Genomic DNA, 27,249 nt, shown 5'->3' with positions numbered 1-27,249 from the left:
ACGCACGCAACCTATGCCCACTCCCCATCCTAGTGTGCTTACGACAATTATTATTGAGAGATCTGGTACACACGCACCATGTAGGACAAAGCTGCAAGGCTCTGAAACCTTAGACTCTCCAAGTTTACCAAGACCGCACCCGAGGGCCGTCGCCAGTCTTCCAGGCATTTCCATGTCTTGAAGAAGTACCACGAGAGGACGACCATGGGTTATGCGTCGAAGCACTCATACCCTGCCGAGAAAGCTGTTTTCGATGCCAAGTGCCCAAATGCCTCAGATGGCCCCAGAAAGCGATACGGTCGGGTTTGTTCTGTGATGAGAGTAGTATCTCGGGAAGGATCGAGAATCCACGACCAGGGTTCTCGGAGAAGAGAAGAGGAGGGAGCTTTCGGATTGGGCCTGGCCGACACCCAGGCCCCCTGCCTTTGCCCTGATGGAATCGGATCACGATCGGTTCTGGATGCTTGACTGGCTGCGAAGAAGGGGCCCTGCTGACCCTCTGAAGGTCTGAAAAGGGCCTGAAAAGTATAAAGAGCTTCTTTGGGTGCAGTAGTCTCAATAGGCTGGTTCGTTGGAAGTGACCTTGTCGGAAGTGATCTTTGTTCCCTTCGCGATTCGACAGAGACAGGGCCATGTATCGTCGGAGCACTGCACCGCGAACTTTATTGACGACCTCGGAGTCGTGGTCGTTGAGTGGGATAACACACCGGGTGATCTGAGCACCTGTTCGCGCGCATGTTGTTGCTGTGGCTGACATCTTCTCTTGGAAATGTCCCAAGTTCGCAATGACAGGTATGCTCTCCAGTGTTGTTGCTGTCAACGCTGCCGTCTTTGCCACCGTGTTAGCATTGGGATATGATGCTATGAAGTGTTGATGTTGCGTCTTTTGTTATAGTTGAAGCTCGGGCCTTGATGGGATAACTGAGCGAATAGATAGCCGTCGTCGTCGTCGTCGTCGTTGTTGTTGCTGTTGCTGCCGGTAGCGTTCCGAGAAAGGGTTCCTCTGTCCTCGCAGTGTCAACTGTTTGTTGTTGCGTAACGCGATAGGTCCAAAGGGGGCATCGGCCACAATAACAACGAACACGGTTCGTAGCGGTTATTCTGTTCCAAGACCCCACGTAGAGTAGAACCTGGGGCGTTGTGATCATGGCCACCATGTCGCTAGGTGAATGTCGCGGATGGAACAAGGTGCCGCGATGGCCAGAGCCAAGAGTGCCCAAACTGTGCCTTGGAGGTCGCCATCGAGTCTCCCTTCATCATTCGGCTGATGTTGCTCGCTCCTGACGCAAACTTGGTCGCTACTCGTGCACAAAGCCGGTTGCGCCTTGAGCAGGCAGGAGCCTTTCAAGGCATACAGGCAGTAAGCCATTCACCCTGTCGCGTCTCCGTGTCTCACCCTCATCCCGATGGATCAAGACCCCTCGAGGGCGAAAGGGTCAAGTTGTTACCATTGCTAGAACTGAGGCCAAGTCCCCTTTTATAATGACCATTTGCGAACAACGTTTGTTGGGGTATCATGCATCTGAAAAAGCTTGTTAGATGCTGCTGCCTGCCGTGTTGACTGGTGTTTGTTTTGATGCCTTCATGTCGAGAGCCCCCTCACTTGTTAGGCAGTCATGATTAATAGACCGAGGAGTAACGAACAGCTTCCTGGCTTGAATGTGGTCGTAGAGATTAGCACTTTGAATGATGTGAGACCAAGCTCAACCGTAATATTAGTCTACCTTCTCTCTGTCTCGAAAATATCATCACGTTTCTCGTGACCGCCAGTCGTATGCTCAAAATGCAAAAACGCCGATATCTGATGGTTGTCGTCAAAAAGCTGTCTTTGAGTAACCGCGTGTGTCGATGCCTGTCCTTTTCGTATCTTCCCTTTGTCGTTCATTACTCCTGCATCGTCATAGTATACCCATCTGATGCCAAGGGTCATTTCTCCTCCTCCGTCGTCTCTGTCTTCTTCTTGCTGCTCGTCTAGCATCACCAGAACAATCCACACATCCCCAAGCTGCAAAGATCAACCTCCACGCGCTACCGCACCGTTAGCAATGAATGAAGATCAAAACGGGAAGAAACGTACACTACGGCGATCAGGGTCCAGAGGGCCATCATGATCCACATCTCTTGACGGCGTTGATCCGACGTCTTTTCTGGTGAGAGGCTAATGTTCGATACCCACATCATGATGATGCCGCCGACGCAGAGAGCCATGGAGAAGAGATCGTGCAGGACTCTTCGTGACGCGGCGAGGCGCGGGACTACCATGGAGGCGTCGGTGGTGGCCAGCATGTCCCAGCTATCGTTAAGCATGGCGATGGCGCACTATACCTGTGTTAGTCTTGTGAGAAATACACATATTTTTCAGGAAAAACTCACGCCTAGGGCGCCTGCGACGACGACCTGGCTCTTTGAAGGCCACTCCTTTCCCACATACGCCAGCATGAGCACGGCAGCAAGGCTAGTCAACCACGCCACCAGCCTCACGCCCGCGTTGAGCAGGGCGTACACCCTCGGCAGAGGACGCTGCCTTCGACGAGGAGGCATGGGCGATATCTCCCGGGCATTTATTTTATCGACAAAGTTGTCGGTCAAGACTTGAAAGTAGGTGAAGCCGACCGAGGTTTGTTTTGGGTGATTGAGGCTGGAAACAACAAAAAGAGGGGACGAGGTTTCGCTAGACGTGTACAGCCAATCAGAGACGGGACCAGCTGGCAGGGGCAGGGTGAGTGGATAAGGGAGGCATTCCAGGCTGGTCTGGAATTAAGAAGCAAACATTGAATTGTTTGGTAAATGCGAGAGGTTGGGATTCGGTCGATGGTTTCATCATTATTTGTTAAGCTGTCGTTACGTGTTCCGTGCTCTTCTCTAACATGCACATGCACATCCAAGGATAGCCATGATATGAGTATCAACAACATCCCTGTTAGAACGAGTATTCTTCAACATGCAATCCAATTCCCTGAGCCCCTGTCCCCTTGTGCACCGCCCTCTCGTCGCTTAAGCGGCTCACGCAATTCCTCGTCTGTGCAACAATCTCTCGCCCACCGCAGACAACAACCCCCGTCTCGCCCCAGGCCTGCTCCACAGGTTCGCGGATCAGGGCCTCGATATCAGGTCGACTCGTGTATTGGCGTATGAGATCTGGTATTGCTGAGGAGTCGCTGGAACATGCCTTTTCTTCGGGCGGCTTTTCTGACGGGGCGCTGCAGCAACAGCCTGTCTTTGCAGCCTGGATCTCGTCCGAGTCGCTTTGGCTTTGAGGCCCCGGTGAAGCAATGGGTTTATCGGACCCTGTTATGGCAACGTGGATGCTCACTGTCACGCCCTTGGCCCTCACCATTCGCCCTGCTTCCTCGGCCCTCTCGACGTAATATTGGATCTCCTCTGATGTCCTGGCAACCAACACAACCTCTACTCTTCGCGTACAGTTGGCTTTTTGCGCATCGGCCACGCATTCAAGAATGGGAACAACAAAGCTCGCTCCGGTTGATGCCCCGATAAGCACCAGAGTCTCGAAAATGTCCCATCGCGGAGGAACACCGTAAGGCCCTGATACGAAGCCTGTGAGCTCTGATGATGGGTTCTTGGTCGCGTATTGGTGGATTCGTTTCGAGAAGCCGTTATGCGCCCGGACGACCAGCTGTATGCTGTTGCAGCAGCATGTGCCCTCTATCTTGTGTGCGCAAGCGATGGTGTAAGGATGGGCCTCAAATGGTCCCAAGCGAGGAAGCCAGAGGTAGATGTGCTGGCCAGCTTTCCACTCAAAGTGAACATCCTTGATCGTGATGACAGTTGTTGATGGCCCAACAACCCTGGCAGCCACCCGATGTCCTAGATGCTTCATCCCCTGGCACGCCGATCCATTCGATCGAAGGCGGACATTCTGCCAAAGCAAGAGTATCCATCTCATGGCGCGGTCAAACACAAGAAACGATATGCTCATCCATAGCAACCACCGGGCGTTTGCAGGGATGTGCTTGTGTAACAGCCACAACATGATGATGCTGGTCAGCACATGCTGAGCCACCCAAATCTCATACGAAAGCCTCCGAATAGGCACGATGCCTGTAACAACGTTCCAGAGTAGTATCGCCCAGGCTGCGAGTCCGTACTTGACCAACGGCATGATCTCAAGGGCGTAGTCGAGGAACTCAGCGCGAACCCACATGGTCCAGAAGTGAAAGCCGTGGACCGTCGCTGTGACAAACATGGTTCGCGCGACCCAGCGGTGCAACCAGTTGAGTCTTTCGTGACTGGTGCCGATGAGGAAGCCAATGACGTTGACTTTTGTCGAGAGGAGGTATAGTAGTGGGAACTGCGTGAGAGTTACCCAGGCGTTACGATATCCGATGCGCTCCCAGTAGTATACGTCGTTCTTGGAGACCTTCCAGCTCATGAGGTAGACGATGACAGCCCAGTAGCAAGCTAGAGCCCATATTCGACCAAGAGGAAGTGGTGTAGCCCATTGAAGACCGCGGAGGCGGATGTAGTACTGTGGATGGCCTATCTCGCGGAAGATGGCGGTTGCTGTGGCCCAAGCCTGGCTAAGAGGACCATGAGGTCGGGTAGGATGATCGATAGCGGGATCGCGACATGCTTTTAGTCTGTTCGAGTCAGCCTCGGATGGAGGAGAGCAGAGGGTGTTGCTCACCTTTGTTGAGCATCCAGATAGTTGATGCCGCGGACGACAGCGAGAGCGCCGACAACGCCGGCGATGGAGTACCAGTATCCCCGGGCAAAGGCATAATTTGTCTCCATGCCCAGGCCGGGGTCATGATCCATGTGGTCCATATCCATGGTGGGCTATGATGGACTTGAGCCAGGGATAGAAGTGGTTGTTTGCAACGCGGGGACGACCAGCGTCTTGAAAGCAAGGTGTATATCGGGCGAAGAGGTCTGGATGGAGCGCAAATGCAGGTGCTGCTCAGATAATCATTGTGCTGTGGACCTGTTCATGGCCGTTGCGGGGAGTGTAGAAATTGTCCTCGGCTGGATGGCGTGCCGAGCAGTGACTGTGTGAGTGAGTGAGAGCGATTGAGCAGGTTGATTCAGCTGTCAGACTGGTGGTGAGTAACGACGAGACACGGAAGACGGAGGAGCCGTAGAAGAGAAGTGCCGATGTTGGATGTAACTTGAAGGAACCCCGCGAGAGACGAGACAGTCTCGAAAGATGGTGGTCAATTTGATAAGCCGTGTCTGATATTGGCGCTCGATCTAGACCATGCGGATTGGCCACAGCAAGAAACACAAGCGTGAAAGACCAGGAAATCGGGTAAAAAAATCCACCAAAATTAGTCGATATTGCGCCTCTTTTCCCGCGATAAGTTGATCCGTCTCATCCGTGTTTCTACTATAATATGCCGTGTAGCCGAGCAAAAAGCCAGACTCTTTCAAGTCTCTCGCAAAGGAAAATGCCCTCACTCTGGCACTAGAGATGGGAAACTTGCTCAAACAGCCTCAAGGCCCGTGCACGCGGCTCTTGATTGGACCCTGCGCTTTAGCCCCCGGCTTTGCAGGGGTGTCATTCTTTGGGGTAACGGCCTCCACCACCAAGGTTGACGATGGATGATTTGTGAGAGCTTCGCTTGTGTCTTGCAGCGTTTGCTTCTATGGCTGTGATAATTGTGGTGGTGCCTTCCAGATCAGATCGAGGTTTGAAGAGAAGAGATGCATATAATATTTCTTCAATTGACGCATCTCTAGACACGATCCATTGGCGCCATCATGTCTTCTTGTAGCCTCAATGACGTACTTCTCATGATGACCTCGAGAGCCGAGTCCAGACCAATTCACTACTGCAATTATGATGCACACCCTTGCCCCGTCAAACATGAACCACACTCCCTCCTGTCCCGTCAATTAACGAGCTGAAGCCAATAACGCGCTTGACCCGTTCTCAGGCACTTGCCAACACTGCAGTAGCTCGTCTTGCCGATTTCCGTAGGTAGCTACAAAAACTCTCAGCCACCCACCTCCGTCTTGCATCGCCAAACCTCTCGCATCCTTGACTTTTCCACATCCTCATCTCTCTCGCGCCCTACCACCTTACTTTTCCAGCGCTTCTTCCAAATACCACCACAATGCGCTCCTCTCTCCTCCTCTCCGCCGCCGCCCTCTGCGGCATCTCCCTCGCCCACTTCGAGCTCAAGTACCCAGAGTCGATCGGCTTCAAGGATGACGACGAAGACAAGGCTCCCTGCGGTGGTTTCACTCCTGACCTCTCCAAGGCCGACCTCGTCGACTTTCACGTCGGCGGCGAGGCCATCGCCCTCCGCTCTACCCATCAGCAGGGCAACTGGCTGTTCCGTGTCACCACGGACGCAAAGGCCGACGGCGACTGGGAGCAGCTGTTCCCCATTGTTCAGCAGAGTGGACTTGGTGATTTCTGCCAGCCCCAGGTTACCGTGCCGGAGAAGTATGTTGGCAAGAAGGGATGGGTGAATGTTGTCTCCTCTGCCGTCGATGGTCTCCTCTACCAGGTACGCATTTCCTTGCTCGAAAAAGTCCACCGTTTTTAACGTTCAACAGTGCATCGCCGCCAACTTTGTCAAGGGCAAGGCCGAACCCCCCAGCGAGTGCAAAAACGCCTCTTCGGTAAAGGCCTACTTCACCGACGACAAGGCCCTGGAAGCTCTCGTCGGCGACAGCAGCAACAGCAGCTCTGAGACGGGCTCCTCGAGCTCTTCTGCCACCAGCTCGGCCGCCTCGTCCACCGAGTCTGCTGGTGCTGCCGCGGCTCTTCAGGCGTGGTCTGCGAGTGGTGCTGGCTTCATCACTCTGCTTGTCATGGCGTTTGCTGGAGGTGCTTTGATGGTTTAGATGGGGGTTAATGGATGGAATGTACTCGTATTTGCAAGCGAACAATTCAAAATGGGTCTTTGACAGGTACTGACTGTCTCATTGCAACGTGCCTGTGCCTCCACCACCAGCACCATACGACTTCCATCGCCTCAACATGCGATGACGATATTCATAAGCACAACTCTTTAACCGCCATCCAACTCCATACCAAACCCCTTCCGGCCATGATCCACGCCGTCTCCCACGTTTTTCTCCACAACACCCTGGATCATTGGACAATGGCTATCGCGGCGCGGTTGGTTCTCTCGCGAGAATTCACACCGCTGAGGGGTTCTCCTCTGAAGCTTCAACTCTTCACCGAAGCTATTCAAAAGCTTTGTGTGGTTGTTGAAGTGTGTTCAATTGACCATCGCGGCGCCATTAAATCGATTTATTTTGCTCCAATGGATCATTATGCCGTTTGTCCTTTGTCTTTTGTGTGAATTTTGAGTTGGGAGTCGTGTCTTTGTATCTGGTACGCGACCGTTGAGCGCTGAACCTTTCGGCTTCAGTCAAGTCCCTATACTTTTGTGTTGCAGGTAAATTATCAATGTCAGTAAACTCAACCTTGACTCACCCTTTCCTTTGTCCTTTGCTTTCCGTTCCCAAAAAATTTCTCTTGTCTTTTTCCCAATTGTTCAAAATCGCTGGATTTCTGCTGTTAACACACCCGCAGGCTGCCAAAGCAGCAGTTCCAAACAACACGACGTCTATCAACACAAGCATTCTGTCTATTCAGCATCTATCACAATGGCGTCTACAAACATTTCATACATTTCTGGAAACTCCAGGCAACTCTCTACCGATTCTGTCCTCGCGTTTGACCAGCAGAGCTTTCAAACCTGGGTGAGCTCACTATCCAGGCGTGACGCTGGAATCCTCCTCGCCCTCAACATCACCTCATTTATCATTTTCCTCCTCTACATATTCCTCAAACCTCTACGATACCTTACACCGAGATGGCTCAAGCCTTTTGCCCAAGAGACTGGGCTTCGTCAGAAGAATGGCAAGCGATGGACTTTTTGGACGCCTTGCTTGATGGTCATTAGCTTTCTGGGACTTGCTCTGGCTGTTTGCTCTGCTATCCTCAACCCTCGACTACCTATTTCATTTCTGGATATTGCTCCATGGACTGTTGCGATGCTCATCACGCTCTTTGATCGTCCGACAAAGACTCCGAGGTTGTTGTTCGTTCAGTATCTCCTCATGACGTTGGCGACACTCGTCATCTGTGCCGCTCACTACATCAACTTCAAGACAATCAACCTCAACGTCTTTCAATCACTTCGATTTACTTTGGAAGTCGTCGCTGTTCTCATTATTGGCAATATGCCTCTTCGAAACCAGTCGTGGGGAGCTTCAGACATTGGAAGCTCCAAACGCGACCCTACCAACCTTCTCCGCAGCCCCGAAGATAACCTCACCCTCTTCCAGTTCTGGACCGTCACTTGGGTCTATCCTCTTGCTAAAATATGCCGCAAGCGAGAGATTTCTGTCGAAGATGTCTGGCAGCTGCCTCACGACTTCCAACACTTTCGACTATACATGGCCTTTCGCGAGCTCAAAGGCAAACTCCTCCCATGCCTCATCGAAGCCAACGGCCTCGACCTCTTCATCTCTACTCTCCTCGCCATTGTTGAGCGCGTCTCTGAAGTTTCCAATCTTCGTCTTACGAGCAAACTGTACCGCGCCCTCGACGACAACGACCCTGCAGAGGCTGGTCTCTGGTGCGTGGTAATGCTTGCAATCGACACTATCCGTCAGGTTTCAAAGACTACTTCTGGATGGTACTCTCGCAAGGCGTATGAGAGATGTCGTGGAGAGACATTTATCGGGCTTTTTGGTAAACTCTTGACTCGTGCTGTTCCCGGGTCTGAGATGACGGAGAAGGATCCTTCTACAGGAGAGGACCAAGTCAATGCTCATCCTAGTCGCCTTGACAAAGTCAAGCAATTCTTTAACGGATGCTTTGGTCGAAAGAAGTACAAGCCCATTATCACAGAAACCTCGAGCAACCAAGCTTCCAACGCCAAGGTGGTCAACCTCGTCCGCGGCGACACCTATGAGATATCGCAGCGGTTCTGGGAGTTCCCCAAGGTAATCGCCCAGCCAATCAAGGTCATCGTGACCGTCTACTATCTCATCGACATCATGGGTTGGCCTTCATGCGTCGGCTTCGGTTTCATGGTCCTCTTCCTCTGCTGCAACTCGCTCCTCGTCAAGCAAGTCATCAAGCTAGAGCGACAGCGGACTGCTCACTCGGATCGGAGAGCACAGGCTGTGGCGCACTTTGTCGAGGCTAGCCGCCCTCTTAAGCTTAATGGGTGGACTTCTTCTTGGAGTGAGAGGATCATGATGTTCCGTGACCTGGAGATGAGGAAGCGTCTACACATTTCGTGTGTAAATGCTGCCATTTCGACGATTAATGTTCTCGGAGGAGCTACTTATCCTTTTGCGAGTATCTGTCTTTACACGCTTGTTCTTGGACAGGGTCTTCCCAACGATGTCATCTGGCCTTCGCTACAGCTGTTTGCACAGCTCGAGTCTGGAACAAAGGAGGCATTTGACTTGATCTCTGCCTATTGGAAGGCAACCATCCCAGTCGACCGAGTCAACAAGTACATGTCTGAACCCGACAGAGACGAAGACGCCTTTAGCGGATCCTCCACCAAGGACATTGAACTCTCCGTCGCCTCCTTCTCGCGACCTGCTACTGAACACCTGGTTCTCAGGGATCTCACCCTCAAGATTACCACTGGTCTTACTGTTGTTAGAGGCAAAGTCGGCTCTGGAAAGTCTAGCTTGCTTCTTGCGATTCTCAACGAGATGGAACACCGAAGCGGTCTCTTCTCCAGACCTGATGAACCTATTGCATACGCTCAACAGCTCCCCTGGCTGCAGAACAAGACGATCCGCGAAAACATCATTTTCCACGAACCCTTTGACTCAGCGCGATATCGAGATGTCATCAATGCATGTGCCCTCGTTCCCGACCTTGCAACTCTTCCAGATGGCGATCGAACCAAGCTTGAGGAGGGAGGCATCGGTCTCTCTGGAGGACAAAAGGCTCGTGTTTCTCTGGCTAGAGCTGTTTACAGTCGTTGTCGTATTCTTCTTCTAGATGACCCTCTTGCTGCTTTGGACCATGATACCGCGAGATCTATCGTCCAACGTTTCCTTCGAGGACCTCTGGCTAAGGATCGAATTATTGTTCTTGTCACACATAGAGATGATTTGGTTCTTAAGCACGCTGATCAGGTTATCGACATCACCAACGGTTACGCTCACGTCTTGACCCCCCAGGAGCTTAAGGAAGAGCTGGAGCACCCTCATCACGTCGACTCAGGCCCTGTCGGAACGCAAGCCCACGAGATTCCCCAAGATCATCCTTCTGAGGATATCCCCGGAGCCAAGGATGTGCCGGAACAGGTTACTGAGACTGGCGCCATCCCCTTGTCCATCTACATCAAGTATATGGGCGCTGGTGGGTGGCATCTCTGGATCTCTTTGGCCATCTTTTACAGCTTCTCCCGGTGGTGCGACATTGCTCGAGCCGGCCTCCTCGAAGCATGGGGCTCCGAGTCTGTCAACCTCGAGGACACGGTGACAAGTGGTTACTGGGGTCTTCCTGATCCCGGTCAACACCCTTCTCCCTGGCTGGGCGTCCTTGGTGGTCTCTCCCTCGCACAGATCGTGTCGTTCGCCATCGCTCAGGTCCTTTTGGCATCCATCAGCATCAACGCCGCGCGCGGGCTGTTCAGGATCGCCATCGAAAAGGTGAGCAAGGCTTCTTTCCGGTACCACGACACGACTCCGACAGGCCAGCTCAAGAACCGCCTGATATCCGACATGGGCATGGTGGACGGTGGAATCCTGGCGCCTCTGGAAGCGTTCGTGTACAACCTCATTGCTCTGGTTTTGAGTCTTGCCGCCATCATGACACACCAGGTTTTCCTCGTAATCATCCTCGTCGCCGTGGCGCTTCTGTTTGTCTACTTCTTCCGGATCTACGTGCCTGTTTCCCGCTGTCTTCGCCGCATGGAGATGAGATATCTCACTCCGATTATTGCCAACATCGGTGTCATGCAGGACGGGCTGGTTACGATCCGGGCGTTGAAGGTTGAAGGTCGGTTCCAGGACAGACATCTCGAGGCGGTCGACGACTTTCAGAAGCAGGACCACTTCTTCTGGAGCATGGCTTTCTGGCTGGACTTCAGACTCGGCATGTCGTCAGCCGTTATGCGGGCCGTCCTGGTCTTGTCGATGGTGTACATGGGGACACCAGCAAGCGCTGTCGGTTTCGTCCTGACGCAGACAAACATTGCCATGAGTGCGGTGCAACAGCTGTGCGAGAAGTTTGCGGCTCTGCAGTTGGATGCTGTGTCTCTGGAGCGAGTTGATGCGTTGAACCGGATTCCTGAGGAGCCGAATGGTGATATCGAGCCACCCAAGGATTGGCCCAGGCCTTGTGATGACGTCTGCTTCGACTCCATGTCGTTCAAGTACGACGATCATCTCCCTTCTGTCCTGGACCGTGTCACTTTCGAGATCCCCGGTGGTTCAACCTGTGCGGTCTTGGGTCGAACTGGATCAGGCAAGTCAACCCTCGCCAACGCTCTCTTGGCAACGCGAGCCCCTGCGGAGGGCTCGGTCAAGATTGGAAGCGTAGACCTCTCACAGGTTGACCGCACGGCTCTGCGTAACCGTGTCACCTTTATCCAGCAGGACCCGACTCTCTTCCCCGGCACGTTGCGCGATAACATCGATCCATCCGGGGAGTTTTCGGATGAAGAGTGCACGAATGCCATCCACCGGGTTCTTGGTGAGGAATGGAGTCTGGACTCTCAGATTGACGCTGGAGGCAAGAACCTAAGTCAAGGACAGAGACAGTTGGTTGGCATCGGACGAGCCGTCTTGCGAAGGAGTGGACTGGTGATTCTGGATGAGGCCACCGCGTCCATCGATCGTGGTACCGCAGCGACGGTTCAGCGCATCTTGAGACAAGAACTAAAGAACAGCACTGTTATCACGATTGCACATCGTCTAGAGGCTGTGGAGGACGCGAACTGGTGCTTGCGTCTGGATCATGGAAAGGTTGTTGAGTGTGGGCCGGCGAGGAATCTGAGGTAGACATCTGGTCGAGTGTTGGAGGAGTGGTAGTGTTTGTTTTCTTCGTGCCGAGCAATTACAATGTCCGTTGCATAAAAAGATCATAGATCTTGTTTGGTCTTTCATCTATAGCCATCAAAGAGAATGGTTTCTTCATCATCCACCTATAGAGGCTATCACCCTTGTGAAGCAGTATCTCAACAGGCTCGCGATTTCTAAAGCCCTTGCGCCAACCTCGTCGACCAAACAAGGGCAACTCGTCGTGCCATCCCGAGTTTCTATTTTCCCGCAAGAGGTATCTTGGCTTTATCATCATGCATTATCGCTCATATACTTCAGCCTCTAGGTGGTTATCGTGAAAACTTCAGAAGCTTATTCTGTTGGGAATGTCGCCATCATGCATAAGAGCTATGGACACGAATTTCACACAACCTTGATGGACCTATTTTGTTCATTGTTCCTCTCTATAGAACCGTATCCAAAATGGAATCAGAGGAGACAAAGGCTGCGATATCAAACGACTCGACACCACCCCATGAAAGCGAACCCATCGTCGCAGAGCTCAAAGATCCAGCCCTTGACGCCGATACCCCTGAGCCAGATCTAATCGAAAAGCTCAAGATCCTACTCAAAGAGCACAAAAGAGATCAAAACTTTCCCAACGCGGTCCTCGACCGAGCACGATCATATCTCAACAACAGCAATGACGCCGACCCAGAGCTCGCGCGGAGCATCTTTGCCGACTTTGAAGAGCAAAAGGATCTCATGCTCAACAACTCCATATATCCCGAAGTCCGAGCCGTCGTCGATCCTACCGATGATCCCTCCCTCCCCGTGGGGACGTTCAGGGTGTTTATACTAGGGACACTGTTCGCCATCTGCGGAACGGCAATCTGTCAGTTCTTCTCGTTGAGAATGCCGCCGATTGAGATTTCAACCTACGTCGCTCAGCTGCTGTCCATGCCATTGGGCTTGTTGATGGCTAGGTGGCTTCCCGAAAGGAAGTTTCGGATACTGTCTTGGAAATTTTCTCTCAATCCGGGGCCATTCAACCAGAAGGAGCATGTCCTCATCGCAATCATGACAAACGTTTCCTTTGGAGGGGGTTCTACAGGCGCATACATCGTTGGGATCATCCAGGTCCTGAAGCTGGAACGCTTCTACGGCGAAACCGTGCTCGCCAACAGTATCCCCTGGCAGATTACCACTCTGCTATCAACCCAGCTCATCGGGTACGGCTGCGCCGGGATGGCTCGTCGATTCCTCGTCTATCCAGCCCCAATGATCTGGCCCAAGGGATTGGCCAACATTGGACTGACAAAGGCGTTGTTCGACGATGATGGAGAGATTGGACGAAGCGCGAATGGGTGGACGATATCGAGATACAAATTCTTCTACATCGCATTCGGCGCCATGTTCTTATACTACTGGATTCCAAACTATCTCTTCACCGGCATTGCGCTCTTCAACTGGCCAACCTGGATATCCCCCGGCAACGTCACCCTCGCATTGATAGCAGGAGCAACATGCGGCCTCGGCCTGAATCCGCTTCCATCTCTTGACTGGAACATGTTGACGTACATGGTCGATCCCATCATCATGCCATTGTTTACAGTCATCAACTTTGCCAGCGGAATGGCATTGGCGGGATTCGTCGTTGCGCCGTTCATGTACTTCAACAATGTCTGGAAAGGCGGATACTTTCCCATCAACGGTAACAAGATCTACGACAACACGGGCAACATCTACAACGTCTCTCGCATCTTGAGTCACAAATTCACTCTCAACGAAACGGCATACTATGAATACAGTCCGCCGTTGGTAAATACAACACAATCACTCAACTATGTTGCCGTCTTCATGGTCTACATCTGTCTTCCCGTACACATCTACCTCTGGCATCGCCACGACATGATGAGTGGATTCAAGGCTTTATGGTCCGGCAAGTCGAGGGAAGAAGAGTTTAAAGATGTGCACAACAGGTTGATGGCTGTCTACCCAGAGTGTCCTCACTGGTGGTACCTCATCATCCTCATCCTCGCCTTTGTCATGGCTTGCGTCTCTGTCACAGTCTGGCCGACAGATATGCCCGTATGGGGCATCTTTCTGGCCCTCATTTTTACAGCAATCTTGCAGATTCCTCTTGGTATTCTGACGGCAATCACCAACATCCAGATCTCAACGGCCTTCTTAGCCATGGTCATCGGCGGCTATGTTCTAGAAGGCAGGGCAATCCCAAACATGATCTTCAAAATGTTCAGCTTCATGTCAACACACCAGTCCGTCAACTTTCTCTCGGATCTCAAACTGGCTCACTACGCAAAGATTCCTCCCCGGTGGGCATTTGCAGCCCAAGTCTGGGCGACTGTCCTAGCAGGTTTTGTCGCTCTTGGAGTCAACCACTGGGTTCTACGCAATGTTGAGGATGTTTGCTCGGAGAGACAAAAGGACCGCTTCACATGCCCTCACACGCATTCCTTCTTCATGTCGACAGTCATGTGGGGATGCATCGGTCCCAGACGTTTATTCGGTCCTGGAGCTCCCTACGCTGCCATCACATACCTCATGCCCGTTGGACTAATCTTTCCAATTTTCGTCTACTACCTTGGAAAGCGGTGGCCACGATCATTCTGGAATAATGTCAACTCTCCCATCTTTCTGGCTGGACCACTAGGATGGGCACCCTTCAACTGGTCCTACATCCAAGGAGGCGTTCTGTTGGCATTTGTCTTCAACTACTATATCAAACGGCGGTACACAGAGTGGTGGGAAAAGTACGCGTACGTCCTGACGAGTTCGTTTAGCGCAGCCATTGGAATCTCTGGGTTGGTCATGTACTTCGCGCTGCAGCATCCAGGGGTGGTGTTGGATTGGTGGGGGAATCGAGTTGGCAACGAAGGAGTCGATAGGGGTGGGTTTCTAGATGCTCGGAGGAAGCCGGTGCGATGTTCTCACTTCAAGGTACCTGAGAAGGGATTCTTTGACATTGATTTCAATTGGAGAGTGTAGTTGCATGTTTACGCGTAAAATTCAACGCCTGCAGATGTGTCTGCATGGGATGTTGAAATAGCCACGCTGCTAATATTGGCAACAAGATGAAGACAAATCCGTAAGCCCGGTCTCGTTTAAACATTTGAAAGCATGGCAAAAGCCGAAATCACACTTCTGTGACTTTCCATCTCAACCGCCACATTGAGCGACGAGGTGCTGTTCAGCTTGAAATAGCACTACCCTAGAGTTGACCACATCGCGTGCTGGAATTTGCCGCGCGGACAATGGGCTACATGAAACGCGGCCATGGACGGGAACCCCAAATAGAACAGGTATCTATTATCGGAAAATGTCAACGGAGGATCGGAATTGCCACCGCTGGCTTGGATATGTTTAGAACTAAAGTGGTTGCTGACGAAAGGAGAAGGGCCGGCGAGAGGATCACCAATCACGAGTTGGACACGGCAAGAGCCGCAAATATCTCAAACATGTTGGCTGCAGGCAAGAAATTGATGCGAAGAGACTCAAATTATGTGCAGATTTCATGGTCTCCAAATACGGCCGCTCCTACACTAGACGGAATTGACTGCCAGGTACGGCTGTGTTGGTTGATCGATCATCCAACTGTCAGTTCATGACGGCGCTTGGTGAACCCGAGGGAACGGTTTGTTAGCCAGAATCAACGGCCCAGCCCGAAACATTTGCAATGTAAATTTACTTTTGCGTGGGTGTTGAAGAAGCGCGCGTCAATTCGCAAAATGTCCCAGCTCTTCGGGACTCGAGATATTGGGGGCCAGGACTTAGGAGGCATCCCAGAGGCTGATCGGTTTCATCATAAAGCCCCTGTGACTTTTTTATTATCAAGCGAGCAAAAAAGTAAGCATCATGACCAGGGGATGATGTATTATTAAAATGCCTGTAAACGAGAAGACAAATTCGATGATGATGGAACCTGGATGCGGAGGGGGCAGTGCAGGGAGGCGCGATTGAGAGAGCTCTTGCTTGCAGCTCGGCTGCCTGAGAGACCGTCGTGCCTGCCTCACAGGGCTGATTGCCCTTTCCCTTTTTGGCAAGCGCTTTGTGGTGACCCCCTTAGCAGTACGTACCTACCCTCGATGAAACGAACCTCGCCACTCTTGGCCCTTTAGCAGGGGCCACGAGTTCTTGCATTTCTATCAACACCATGAATGAAGCACAGGTATCGTCACCAGCAACCATCTCTGGACACAAATGTGCGGACGCGTAAAAGCGCTGCATGCTGAACTTGATTTCGAACGGATGTCCGTATCAACCATGTCGCCCATTGGCCCAGTCCGTGAGGCAGCCAAAAAGGCAATCGCCCTAGCGACGAGCCCTGGCACACACTTGGGGGCTGTTGGGGGCCGTTTTCTGGGAGGGTGACTGTTAGCGGCGAGCAACGCGTCCTGCCGAGTTTTCTTGATCCATCAGCAGAGCCTGCAGGAAGAGGCAACTTGTCAGTCCTGACGCGTCAGGCCGAGTTCTTCCTAGCGACCGGCTCTGATTCAGAGCTGTATGAGGTTGCTCATGGGATTGGCGTTCGTCTTGATGAATATCGTGTCTTGAGAAGTGGCTGCCACAAACCAATCAAACACTGACCTGTGGAGTTGCCGGGTTGGACGCAGGTCCCTTCACAAACGGCCGCGTGATGGATCGATCAGAGCCAGGCACGTCAACAGTTGCCCATGTCTTGAGTCCTGAATGGAGACGTCTCGGCAGGCAGCATCTTTGTCATTTGGATCTTTGGTTCTCCGGGGTATGGATGAGGAGAGTTTCAAGCGGGCGTTGTGCTGCACTCGCTGAAGCTATTCGCAGTAGTGCGACATCTTGCATCTTCAATTCCAAGGTCACAACGCCCTTGGCTCTGCATGCAGTCGAATCGAATCGACAATCGACAGTGGCTGCTTCTGGCTGCTTCCAAGACGACTTCCCTAAAGTGGCCGTTGAACTGAACTGTGCGTCCCGTTGTGACAGGCATCTGTGCCATCCATCTAGCTCCCGTGTAGTTTGCATCTTGGCGGGATGATGGACAGACAGGTGGAGGACGGCATGCCCGTCAGAGGGGAAGAGGCATCCAATGAATCCTTCAGGATCATCAAACTCTGCTCAAGCTCTTGATCGAAAACCTGGGATCGATGTAAGGCTGAGCAGCCATCGCGATCAAATCTGACGCCAAAGCCTCTCATACCCTGGTGGAAGGGCTGAGGCTGTGGTAGACGATGTGGCGCCGATGTCGCTAGAGGACCTTCTAGCGCCGCAACCAGATTGCCAGAGGCGTCCACTCTCGAGGTCCAAGCCTCGATAGGCGGACTCCAGGGCCCCCAGGCACTGCCCGCCCTGGCTTCCCACTGCTGCAGGGGCTCTTGGAGTTGGAGATGGATGAAGTTGCGGGCGAATGAGAGATGGGCGACATTCATGTCAATGATTGCGATTGCGGGACGACAAAGAGCACGCGCATGATGGGGCCGTACACTTTGACAAGTCACGCCCTGCCCTACCCAAATCCTGTCTCACTCCGTCTCCCGACTCGCCGGTTGGAGGGCGTGTCCTGTCACTGTCGCATTCTAGGACGAGGTCAGTGTGTGCAAGGGCATGGAGGTGGCCTGTCTACCCTTTTGCTCTAGCGTTATCGGCTTTCCTTTGTGTGTCTGCAGACTCGATGAGTCAATGCCGGATACAAGAGAAAATGACCCCATGATGCAGATTTTTTGACAAGACGGCCGACGGCGGCGTTAGAGAAGGTGTTGGCGACATGTTTTTGCGTGGCCTGGGACTTTCCGAGTGAGTCGCAATCCGTTAGGGTCGAATCTTTTTGCGAGGCACCTTTTTTTTCGTGATGGTCTGGATCTGCTCATGGATGGTGTGCGCAGACCACCACCCAGACAGGAAAAGAAGATGGTGTACAGTACATGTCAATGGATGTCAACACAATTGTGTCCTTTGCGTTTCAACCCAAGGTCGCGTCTTGAGCCGCCTCCATCGTCATGAGCAGACTGTCAGAGATGGCATACCACCTCGTGGTACATGACATGTCCAAAGTCCTACGCTTAGACGAATTTGTGACGGTTCCTAAAAAAGTTGGCGATGGGTTCACCAGCTGGCGGGATACCGTACCCGTCAATGCCCTACGTCCAACCCTTGATCGGATTCGCATTGGTTCGTCGCTTGTCAGAGTCCCCCTCGTCTCCCGTGTCGATTCCCGTCCCTCCCCCAGACGGGAAACAACTCGATCCTACGGACTGGACTGTTACTGGGCTGTGTTTTACTCTCTCTTCTGTGGTGGTGAACCCTGGGTTGTCTTGTCTCGGTCAGGGGTGACCCTAGCGAGACGGCCGTGGCTCAGCAGGCACCGCCATTGGACTGTCCCCTTGACCCAGGAAGAGGGAGTCATCGGCATGGTTCTGATGGTGGACCTGGGGGCCACAAGGCCATTCCCAAGGCCATTGGCGCCCGTGGCAGGGGTCGTCTAGTGGCCGCAGACACTCACTCACAGACAGACCCTGGCAGCTAGGGCTGGTAGGCAGAAACGGCCATCCCCACCCTGAGTTCTGAGGCTGCCTCGGAGGGAACACCACCATCTTGTTCAGCCCAGGTCCCGATGTATATATCGCGATCCGCTTGGCGAACCAAAGTCCTGTTCCTATCCATCAGACTCGCTCAAACCCCAAGGCAACAACACACCCCATCTCCGCATATTTTCCACTTTTCGATACCCCCCATACTCCAAAGTCCATCAGTCCATTTCTTCACTCCCCAGGCATCCATCCCTACCCTTTCCTGATCCAGCAGTTGCCGGCTTACACTCAAGTCCCTGCACACCATCCCACCAAGCTCCCATTGACCTGCGACCTCTTCTATATAAACAAGGGCCCTCTTCCTCCTCTTGACCAGCCAAACAAAACACTCAATTCCATCTGGATCAAAAGGCTCATAAATACCCACGACCTCTCCAACAACAGCAGTCTCCATTGACTTCTCTCACCAACACACTGTCGTCTCAACAGCTTCCCATCGTTGTTGATAACGTCTTATACAACCGTCATCGCCGTAACAGCAACCCTTCAGCAACACCACGACCAGAGCAGACTCGACTCTTTCCCAACAGGACTCGTCTGCCTCCTGTAGTTATCCAGGAGAACCCTCCTGTCCCGCGCAACCAGCGCCCAGAACCCTCCAACACCGACACAATGTGCACCACCAACATCTACACCTACGTCTACCCTGACGGCCGGACAGAGCAGTACTCGCAGCCCACGCTCTGCGCCAACTCCCGTCACGGTCAGGTCTGCGCCAGCAACTACGTTTTCCAGCACCCCAGCCAGCTCGTCAACTACACTGAGACAACATATCCCACCATGACCCAGCTGCCTCCTACTCCTCAGTACAGCCCTGTGCCCTCAACGCCATCCTACCGCTCTGGTGACGAGTCAGACCGATCATACGGCAGCTCGTCCAGCAAGAAGAAGCGGGCATCTGGCCTCTACATCGACGGCCACAAGGTCCTCGATTTCCACCACAAGAAGGAGCGTCGACCTAGCTCACGGCACGCTGATCGCATCGTGCTGGTCGACAACCCGCCTACTTCTCGCACACCACCTCAGACCTGGACTGCTCCTCACACTGCTCCCGCCTCTCCCAACCCCAACACCTACGTTATCGAGACCCGCGATGCTTCTCACCGACGACCAGTGATTGTTGACGACCGGGCCAAGCCTGAGCGTCACATCATTGAGGTTGTCGACAACCACCGATCTTCAAAGCACGTTCGCCATGCCTCCTCCAGCTCCCGTGACAGCCGGCACTCTGACAGCGAGGAGGCTCGCAAGATCCGACGTGAGCAGAAGCGAGAGGAGAAGCGACGAGAGGAGGCTGCCCAGCGACTTGCCATCCGCATCGCCGAGGCCAATGCCGAGATCGCTGGCCGCCCTGCTGTTCCCGCTCCCCCTCGTCCTCGCCGTGCCTCTACTTACAAGCGACCATCAGTCGAGGTCCTAGACCGCGAGGCTGAGCTTGTCGAGGCCGTGCGACGACTGAACTTTGAGGAGGAGCGCCGAGAGGAGAAGGCCCGCAAACTGGCCAAGAAGGAGGAGAAGAAGGAGGAGGAGGCCCAGCGAAAGCGTCTGATGGAGCGCATGCAGCCCAAGCGTCGGGCCACAGTCGGCCCCGGCAGCCGGCGGCAGCGAGTACTCTACGACGACGGTGTTTACCGCTGGGAGTAAGCGACTGAGAGTCTGATATCGGTTTCTTCTGTGTATTTCTTCTTGTATCATTGGCTTTCTTGATTGGGATCTCGGACAAACAGTACAGCATTTTGGGTTTATTGGGACTAGCGATTTGATTTAGATTTGGGCATGGTTTGGGAAACTTGTACATGATATTGGATGAAAGCACTTGGGCTTGGGACTTATTGATACCAACCGACACCACTCATTCGGAAGAGAGCCGATGAGGGAGGAATACGGAGAAATCAGATACACAAAAGAACAAAAAAAGGAATCCAAAAATGGGTTTTGATTTTAAACAAAACATTCTGCTTCTCATCATCTCATGTGAAATCATCATTGTGAGCACCTCATAACTCATCTATTCTGCCATGGTTGACCGCTTTCTAACTTGCATCATTGCTCGCGTGAGAAGTCAGCTCAGATCTCAAAATCATCCAAGCAACTCACAATTATCAAGTCAAGACTGCGTTCATGTCGGAATGGGCGCCAAGATATCTGAAGACCACCCCCTGCAGGGAAATGGTACGAACACGACTCACCACCATGACTCTGGATGAGTGCTCACTGTGATAGGCGGCCCCCTCTCAAACGACCCTTGCTCCGCCGGCGGAGAACCAAGAGGCGCTCACTTGTCCCGGGATGGGGACGGGAGTGTGGGTGACAAAGGCGGCGACGACGACGACGATGATGATGACGAGGGTGTCGTTGGCGCCATGCCGCTGACTGATGCATCTGATAAGAAGAAAAAGAAGAAGAGAAAGCCCAAGAAGAAGAAGCCCAAGAAGGCCACTCACCAATCATCCCCTCCAAGGGTGCCGCTGAGTGAGCTCTTTACTCCTGGGCAGTATCCTGCCGGCGAGTTCCTTGACTACGAAGATACCAACACGGCTCGCACCACTGCGGCGGAACTGCGTGCCCTTGGCCGCAAGCAACTTGAGGACCCTGCGTTCCTTGATGACTACCGCCGGGCGGCAGAAGTGCATCGCCAAGTCCGCCAGTGGGCTCAGGAGAGCGTCAAACCTGGCCAGACACTACGTGACATTGCCAACGGTATCGAGGATGGCGTGCGAGCCCTCCTTGGCAACCAGGGCCTCGAACCGGGCGATGGCCTCAAGTCCGGGATGGGGTTTCCAACCGGCCTGTGCCTCAACCACGAGACGGCACACTACACGCCCAACCCTGGCCAGAAGGATGTCGTCCTGCAGTACGAGGATGTCATGAAGGTTGACTTTGGCGTGCACATCAACGGATGGATCGTCGATAGTGCGTTTACCATGTCATTTGACCCCACGTATGATAGCCTCCTCGCGGCGGTCAAGGACGCGACCAATAGCGGCATCAAGGTAAAGTACTCTGTATTCAACCGGAGACAAGGATTCTAACGATGCCTCAGGCGTCTGGAATCGACGTGCGTATCTGCGATGTCAGTGCGGCTATCCAGGAGGCCATGGAGAGCTACGAGGTAGAGATTGGCGGCAAGACGTACCCGGTCAAGCCGGTCCGCAACATCAGCGCGCACAACATCCAGCATTACCGGATCCACGGCGGCAAGTCGATCCCCTTCATCAAGAACTCGGACCAGACCAAGATGGAGGAGGGTGAGGTCTTTGCCATCGAGACATTTGGGACCACGGGGCGCGGCCGCTTGTACGATGACGTGAGTGGTCAAGTGTTTTTGAGTAAAGAGGAAACTGACATCGGGATAGGTCGGGATCTATGGTTACAAGCTGGAGAATGGAGGTCCGTCTCCGGCGTCGCTGCCTTTTGCCTCGGCGAAGAAGCTGCACAAGGTTATCAAGGAGAACTTTGGTAACATTGTGTTTTGCCGGCGCTACCTTGAGCGTCTAGGCCAGGAGCGGTACTTGGCCGGAGTGAGTGCTACAGTAAATGTGTTGAGGAAGTGTTTGTGCTAATGGGTTGAAAAAGCTGAATTGCCTGGTTTCCAACGGTCTACTTGAGGCTTATGAACCGCTTGCGGATGTCAAGGGGTCGTACTCGGCTCAGTTTGAGCATGTGAGTTTTTCTATACTAGGAGTGGAATGTGGCTAATGATTTGTAGACGATTCTGCTTCGAGAGTCTAGCAAGGAGATTTTGAGTCGAGGAAGCGACTATTAGTTTGCTACTTGGTTTGATGGAGAGCCACGATGTTCAACACGGCTTGGGAGTAGTTACTGCTCCATGGCAGATTCAACTCTGCTTCTGTATGGGATCAAGGAGATTCAACACTTTCCACAAACACTGCACGACTTCAACAGTTTGCAGCAGTTACTTTCACCACACTCATTTGATCAACTAGCCTAGATTGACTCTTATACAAACTACCATTTCAACCGCTTCAGCGTTGAACGAAGCACAAAGGAAACTCCGAAGTCGCAACTGTTGCCTGAAGGAATTGACATGACACACCTCCAAAAAGCATGCGATTGGACATGTCCCGCCATTGACCAGTGATGAGTGACTCAAAAATCTTGCTGCAAGCCAGGGTACATGCAGAGCTGAATGAGGATGGTTTGAATGCTTACACCCCCACCACCATCACCCCTCGCCGATCGAGAGAGGGGAACTACCCTTTCCCATTTTGAGGTTGGATGCCTTGTGGTGTCATGGGGTCTGAGGAAGAGGGGGCGTGTCAGGCAACGAAGAAGAGGGAAGATGGAGGGAATAGCTTTTGTTTGTTTGTAACCATGGAATATGCCCTGGTTCAAACGGAAGTCCAGTTTCATGGAACAAGGTGTTGGAGAGAATGAGTGGTGATGCAATTATTGATAGCCTCACCGGGAACAACGGCAACTAATGCATCTCTTGCATTCCATACCTGCAGACCTATAGACAAGTTCAAACCGAACGCATGTGAAGCTCTACCAAAGTCCCAAAATATACCCATGTTGCGAGTCTTGGTGTTTTCCCTTTCTCCTCTTTTCCCCAGGCACCCACGCACGCTAGCGCAGGACATCAAAGAGCCCCTCCCCCACGTCGAGAGAAGAGGGAACTTTGGTTGCGCTCCACAACCCTTTTTCCAGTTCGTGTTGGATGGATACTCGGCTTCGGCTTTATCGAAACTCGCAGTGCGCATTCCCACATGAGTTGAGCACCTTGTTCCTTTACTCCTCGTTCCTTGATCTTGTTCTCGCCTTTCTATAGACATGGATGTATTTGTCTCATTGAGCCTCCAAGTGCCTGACACGCCCCCTCCTTCAAGTGAGACCACATTCGTGTAGATTCGACAGGTCATGAGATAAAACGAATTTTTTAATCGACGCTTATGGCGCGGGTTTGTCTCGTACCTTGCTTTAGTTGACTTTTGTAGGAACCGGGCTCATGCAAGTTGGGGGATGACTGCATCTGGCCCACGAACCTGTGCTTACTGCGTAGGAGCTGAAAAGGCGAACCAACTGAGATTATCACAGCTGAATATTTTCATATCTTGGTACCATCTGGTTCTTTGAGTTTCGGATCACAAAAGCGGCATGTCGGCCGACACAGTTGCGCCAAGAGAATACTCGTATTTGCCTTTGCCCCACGTATCCTTGGGAAACGCCGGTTTGGGGATGGCCTCGTATTTGTCTTCTGACAGATCCGAACTGACCGCGATTAGAAATGCTTACGTTGATGTGGGAAGCCCGTATTCCGTCGGTGTCGGTTAGTGAGAGTGTTTGGGCTGCGCGAGTTGAGCTGGTGTGGGTTGCAAGTCTGTCACTCTGCTGTCCTTAGAAATCGCTTATTCTACATTGGCTAGTATCAAGGCCCGATTCTTGCCTACAGCAACAGGGAAAGACGAGCGTGGTTAATTTTCGGTTCAATATTCTCTGCGGTTGTTAATAGAAGGGCGCTGAGGAGTACAGACGCTTCTCTATCTGAGAAGACTACCAACATTTGCTCTGATAGTCAAACAAGACGAGCGTATGATGTCACCCGGATATAGCCAGCATTAGACTAAGCGAGGATCATCAACTAGGATTGTTTAGCAGTGGTAACTGGACGATCTGCTGGATCTGACAGCTCACCAACCGCAACATCCGGTTGGGTTCAACATAAGCAACTAACTTAAAGGTTACATATGCGCGAAAAGAAGAGGTGCAGCAACGAGAGAAAGACTACCTAGAATTTGTTGCAAGTTGCTTTCAAATCCTGCCATGGTTCTAAGTGGTGCCCACACGTTGGTGGTGAAGGTGCCATGTCTAAGACAAATTCCCAAGACACTGAACCTTTTCTGTGAAACAATATTGAACTCTCTCTCGCATCCACCATCAATCCAAATTCTAACGTCTCATGACTGCCTTGACCGAGACAAACCTCCATCCTTCACCGAAGCCTCATTTCTCGCTCCGACCCGACGGTTGACCATGCAACCCTCCCCTTCGCATCTTGTCCGAAAGGGGGCCACGAGGACATCGAAATGGGACATGTGCACACGAAAACAGCACAGATAGTGTAATTCTTGCGTCAGAACATAGTTGGTGTGACGGAGCTCGTCGTTGTTTGGTCGAAATCCTGTTAACCTCATGACTGGTGACAACCAATGGTCATCCTCACATTCTCACAACAACAACAACAACAAGAGGCTTTTGAATGCAGTCAATTCTGACCTAGTCTGGGTATCGAAACTCAATATTCGCTTCATATGTGCCTTGCCATCTCCCATCAATGCCGCGCCTAGACTATGTGTCAAGTTATCCCACAAATACTAATCCTCGACATGGCCGTGACCCGTATGTACAAATAGTGTGCAATGCCTTCCACATATGCTCTGGTAAAACTCCTTCGACAAATGGAAAATAGTATGAGTATGGTATATGCGTCGTTAAGCCACTGGTTGTGCTTCCTCATGCGGCCTCTTGCCGAGCCTCAGTGTAGGCACGTCCAGATTCTCGAGAATGTGCTGATGCTGGGCTGTCCCCTCCTTCAATCTTTGATAATGCTTCTGTAAGCGTTTCTCGCCCACAACCAGTTCAAATCCGACTAAGAAACAGAAGCTGATTTCCAGACGGGCTAGCTCTGCCTCACTGACACCTCCCACCTTGGCCATCTTGGCGTGAGGATAGGATAGGTCCTCGAGTGCCTTCATTGCGACCCGGAGACCAGCTAGGACCAGCCGATGGGCATTGCGTCGAGTAACTGGAATAGCTCGCTCATCAACTGCCAATCGGTGTATGTATAAAGACGTGGCGAGATATACTGCCGTGCTCATGGGGCAGAACTGGTGTAGACGCTGAAGATACTGGTTGATGCTAATGGGCGGCTCGTTCTTGCTATAAAACTTGCGCGTGATGGCGCTGTGCTGAAGATTGACGGGCTGCGAATCGGCACCGACAACAACGTATGGCTCCGATTGAGGAGGCGGCGACATGAGGCCCGCGGGCTGCTTCAGCCGGACACCGTCAATGGCGCCCGAGTCGTGACTCTCTGGCTTTGGAGCTGGCGATTCCTTGGCGGCGGCGGCCAATTTCTTGGCCTCGAGCTCGGCCTGCTTCCTCATCCTGGCGAGGTTCTTGTCCGAGTGGGATCGCACAATGTTCTCCTTCTCGGCCTGCATGCCGCTCATGTGCGGTACGGTGGGAGACTTTGGAGGTGGCGTCGGGGGTACGTCGCCGGTTATCCTGACGAGCAGCTCGACGCCGGCGCTCAGCAGGGCGAGGGCCTCAGAGGGCGCCATCTCGAAGAGGCCATGATCGACAGCGGGCTTCGGGGTGGATTGATGCTTATCTTCGGCGGCGATCAGATGAGGATCGGACGAGGGCACCGGGGTAGGAGGCGGCGGTCGGTCGGGGGCGGGTTTCGGGTTTGAGTCGGGGAGTCGCAATGGGATGCTGCCGGCGTGCGTCTCTGTCGCTACGGCTGCCGTTGAATTGTGGTGAGACATGGCTCAGTTTGCGGTAAGTGTTTAAGAGGTATGTGTTGGTGGTCGTCAGGATATGGAGCCGTTGACGCGTCTCAGTCTCTTGATAAAGACAAGGCGCTGCGCAAGAACCGGCTCGACGCCTTTCATGATCTCGTCGCTCAAGAAGAAAGAAAAGGAAAATTGAAAAGCGCAATGGAAATTGGGAATTCCAGTTGTCGTGGGGCCCGGCGCTTTTTTGTTTTGTTGCCTTTGCGAGCGAGCGCAAACTTGCGACTCGGAGTGGGACGAGACGAGCCAGGCGCCGTGTGTGGAGCCTGGGATCTAGACCTGGACCCTGAAAGTGGGAAGCGCTGGGCTGCTGTTTGTCGCTGCAAGCAAGAGCCGGGATCCCAAATCTCGACTCCTCTAGATGGTGGTGTTGGCCATGAGAATCGTACAACGGTCGACGAGGGACATTAGACGAAGACGGTCCGACTAGCGGGGCAGGATCAAGATGAGAAGGATCGCGACGGGAGCCTCAGCCGCGCTGTAAGGAAGGAAATGAAGGATGCTCCAACAAGCGCCGGCGATGGCGAGATTAATAAAAGCAAAGGCAAGTTGTTTTTGTAGTGTCGGCGGCTGGCATGACCTTGCAGTCCAGTCCCAGTGGTTTTTTGCCTGTCACGAGCCAGGGCGTGCGTGTGCGTATTGGGTGCGGGGGAGCTAATGGAACTTGGAGATGATGGCCTCTACCGGGCTTCCCTTTCAGCCGATCTCTTGGGTTAAGCTCTGGTCCCCTGGCTGCTGAAGAAAACAAGCTCCGTTCAATGGAATGCTGTCAATTCGCCTCTCGGGTCGGGCTCGCGGAAGACGACAAGCTCGTGTTATTCAAGCGGTCGATTCCGGACGTGTGTCTCCCCCTCATCGTATTATTCCGGCAAGATTTGCCTGCCCACGAAAGGATTCTAGACCTTTTTGTGAGTGATCATGCTTTAAAACTCGCGGTTAATATACAGCGTAGTAATCAATAGATGATCACCTCCCCTCGCCAAGAGGTCCATGGGCGAAATGTCGCCTGATGATTTACGTGCTTTTTCCTGGCTGTTGATCGAATCGCCGGGTCCTCTCTGCGCCGCCCTCAACTTCCTAGTCGAGGCTAGGGTGATGGGCGCTTAGGACGCTACAGGGCAGGAGGGGCAAAAAAGACGATACCAAGCAGTACGGAGTGTTAATATATCCTCCACGAATGG

At 52.7% G+C, this 27,249-nt stretch overlaps 7 protein-coding genes across 7 annotated transcripts; 5 read left to right on the top strand and 2 right to left on the bottom strand.

Annotated features, from left to right (window-relative positions):
• Nucleotides 1–1,926: 1,926 nt before the first annotated feature.
• On the bottom strand, nucleotides 1,927–4,794 carry LRP88_09534 (ferric reductase family protein; the record flags this gene model as incomplete). Its single annotated transcript, XM_083246019.1, has 6 exons — nucleotides 1,927–1,963; nucleotides 2,020–2,028; nucleotides 2,078–2,319; nucleotides 2,374–2,751; nucleotides 3,008–4,601; nucleotides 4,649–4,794. 6 exons carry the CDS (start codon nucleotides 4,792–4,794, stop codon nucleotides 1,927–1,929), a joined length of 2,406 nt encoding a protein of 801 aa, XP_083097132.1.
• A 1,283-nt stretch (nucleotides 4,795–6,077) lies between these two features.
• On the top strand, nucleotides 6,078–6,816 carry LRP88_09533 (copper acquisition factor BIM1-like domain-containing protein; the record flags this gene model as incomplete). Its single annotated transcript, XM_083246018.1, has 2 exons — nucleotides 6,078–6,476; nucleotides 6,526–6,816. The coding sequence occupies 2 exons, from the start codon at nucleotides 6,078–6,080 to the stop codon at nucleotides 6,814–6,816; spliced, it is 690 nt and encodes a 229-aa protein (XP_083097131.1).
• A 771-nt stretch (nucleotides 6,817–7,587) lies between these two features.
• On the top strand, nucleotides 7,588–11,967 carry LRP88_09532 (uncharacterized protein; the record flags this gene model as incomplete). Its single annotated transcript, XM_083246017.1, has 1 exon — nucleotides 7,588–11,967. The coding sequence occupies one exon, from the start codon at nucleotides 7,588–7,590 to the stop codon at nucleotides 11,965–11,967; it is 4,380 nt and encodes a 1,459-aa protein (XP_083097130.1).
• A 462-nt stretch (nucleotides 11,968–12,429) lies between these two features.
• LRP88_09531 (OPT oligopeptide transporter protein-domain-containing protein) lies at nucleotides 12,430–14,955 on the top strand (the record flags this gene model as incomplete). The annotated part of the gene is made up of 1 exon (XM_083246016.1): nucleotides 12,430–14,955. One exon carries the CDS (start codon nucleotides 12,430–12,432, stop codon nucleotides 14,953–14,955), a length of 2,526 nt encoding a protein of 841 aa, XP_083097129.1.
• A 4,187-nt stretch (nucleotides 14,956–19,142) lies between these two features.
• Nucleotides 19,143–20,174, top strand: LRP88_09530 (uncharacterized protein; the record flags this gene model as incomplete). The annotated part of the gene is made up of 1 exon (XM_083246015.1): nucleotides 19,143–20,174. One exon carries the CDS (start codon nucleotides 19,143–19,145, stop codon nucleotides 20,172–20,174), a length of 1,032 nt encoding a protein of 343 aa, XP_083097128.1.
• Nucleotides 20,175–20,659: 485 nt separating this feature from the next.
• LRP88_09529 (peptidase M24, structural domain-containing protein) lies at nucleotides 20,660–22,296 on the top strand (the record flags this gene model as incomplete). The annotated part of the gene is made up of 5 exons (XM_083246014.1): nucleotides 20,660–20,702; nucleotides 20,754–21,523; nucleotides 21,574–21,837; nucleotides 21,887–22,051; nucleotides 22,240–22,296. The coding sequence occupies 5 exons, from the start codon at nucleotides 20,660–20,662 to the stop codon at nucleotides 22,294–22,296; spliced, it is 1,299 nt and encodes a 432-aa protein (XP_083097127.1).
• Nucleotides 22,297–24,982: 2,686 nt separating this feature from the next.
• LRP88_09528 (cyclin-domain-containing protein) lies at nucleotides 24,983–26,041 on the bottom strand (the record flags this gene model as incomplete). The annotated part of the gene is made up of 1 exon (XM_083246013.1): nucleotides 24,983–26,041. One exon carries the CDS (start codon nucleotides 26,039–26,041, stop codon nucleotides 24,983–24,985), a length of 1,059 nt encoding a protein of 352 aa, XP_083097126.1.
• Between the last annotated feature and the right edge of the window lie 1,208 nt (nucleotides 26,042–27,249).

This window comes from Fusarium phalaenopsidis (assembly GCF_050370095.1).
Source record: "Fusarium phalaenopsidis strain FUZ10S chromosome Unknown contig_32304, whole genome shotgun sequence".
In the NCBI taxonomy this organism is placed as follows: Eukaryota; Fungi; Ascomycota; class Sordariomycetes; order Hypocreales; family Nectriaceae; genus Fusarium; species Fusarium phalaenopsidis.
This window is presented reverse-complemented; position numbering and strand designations above follow the sequence as displayed.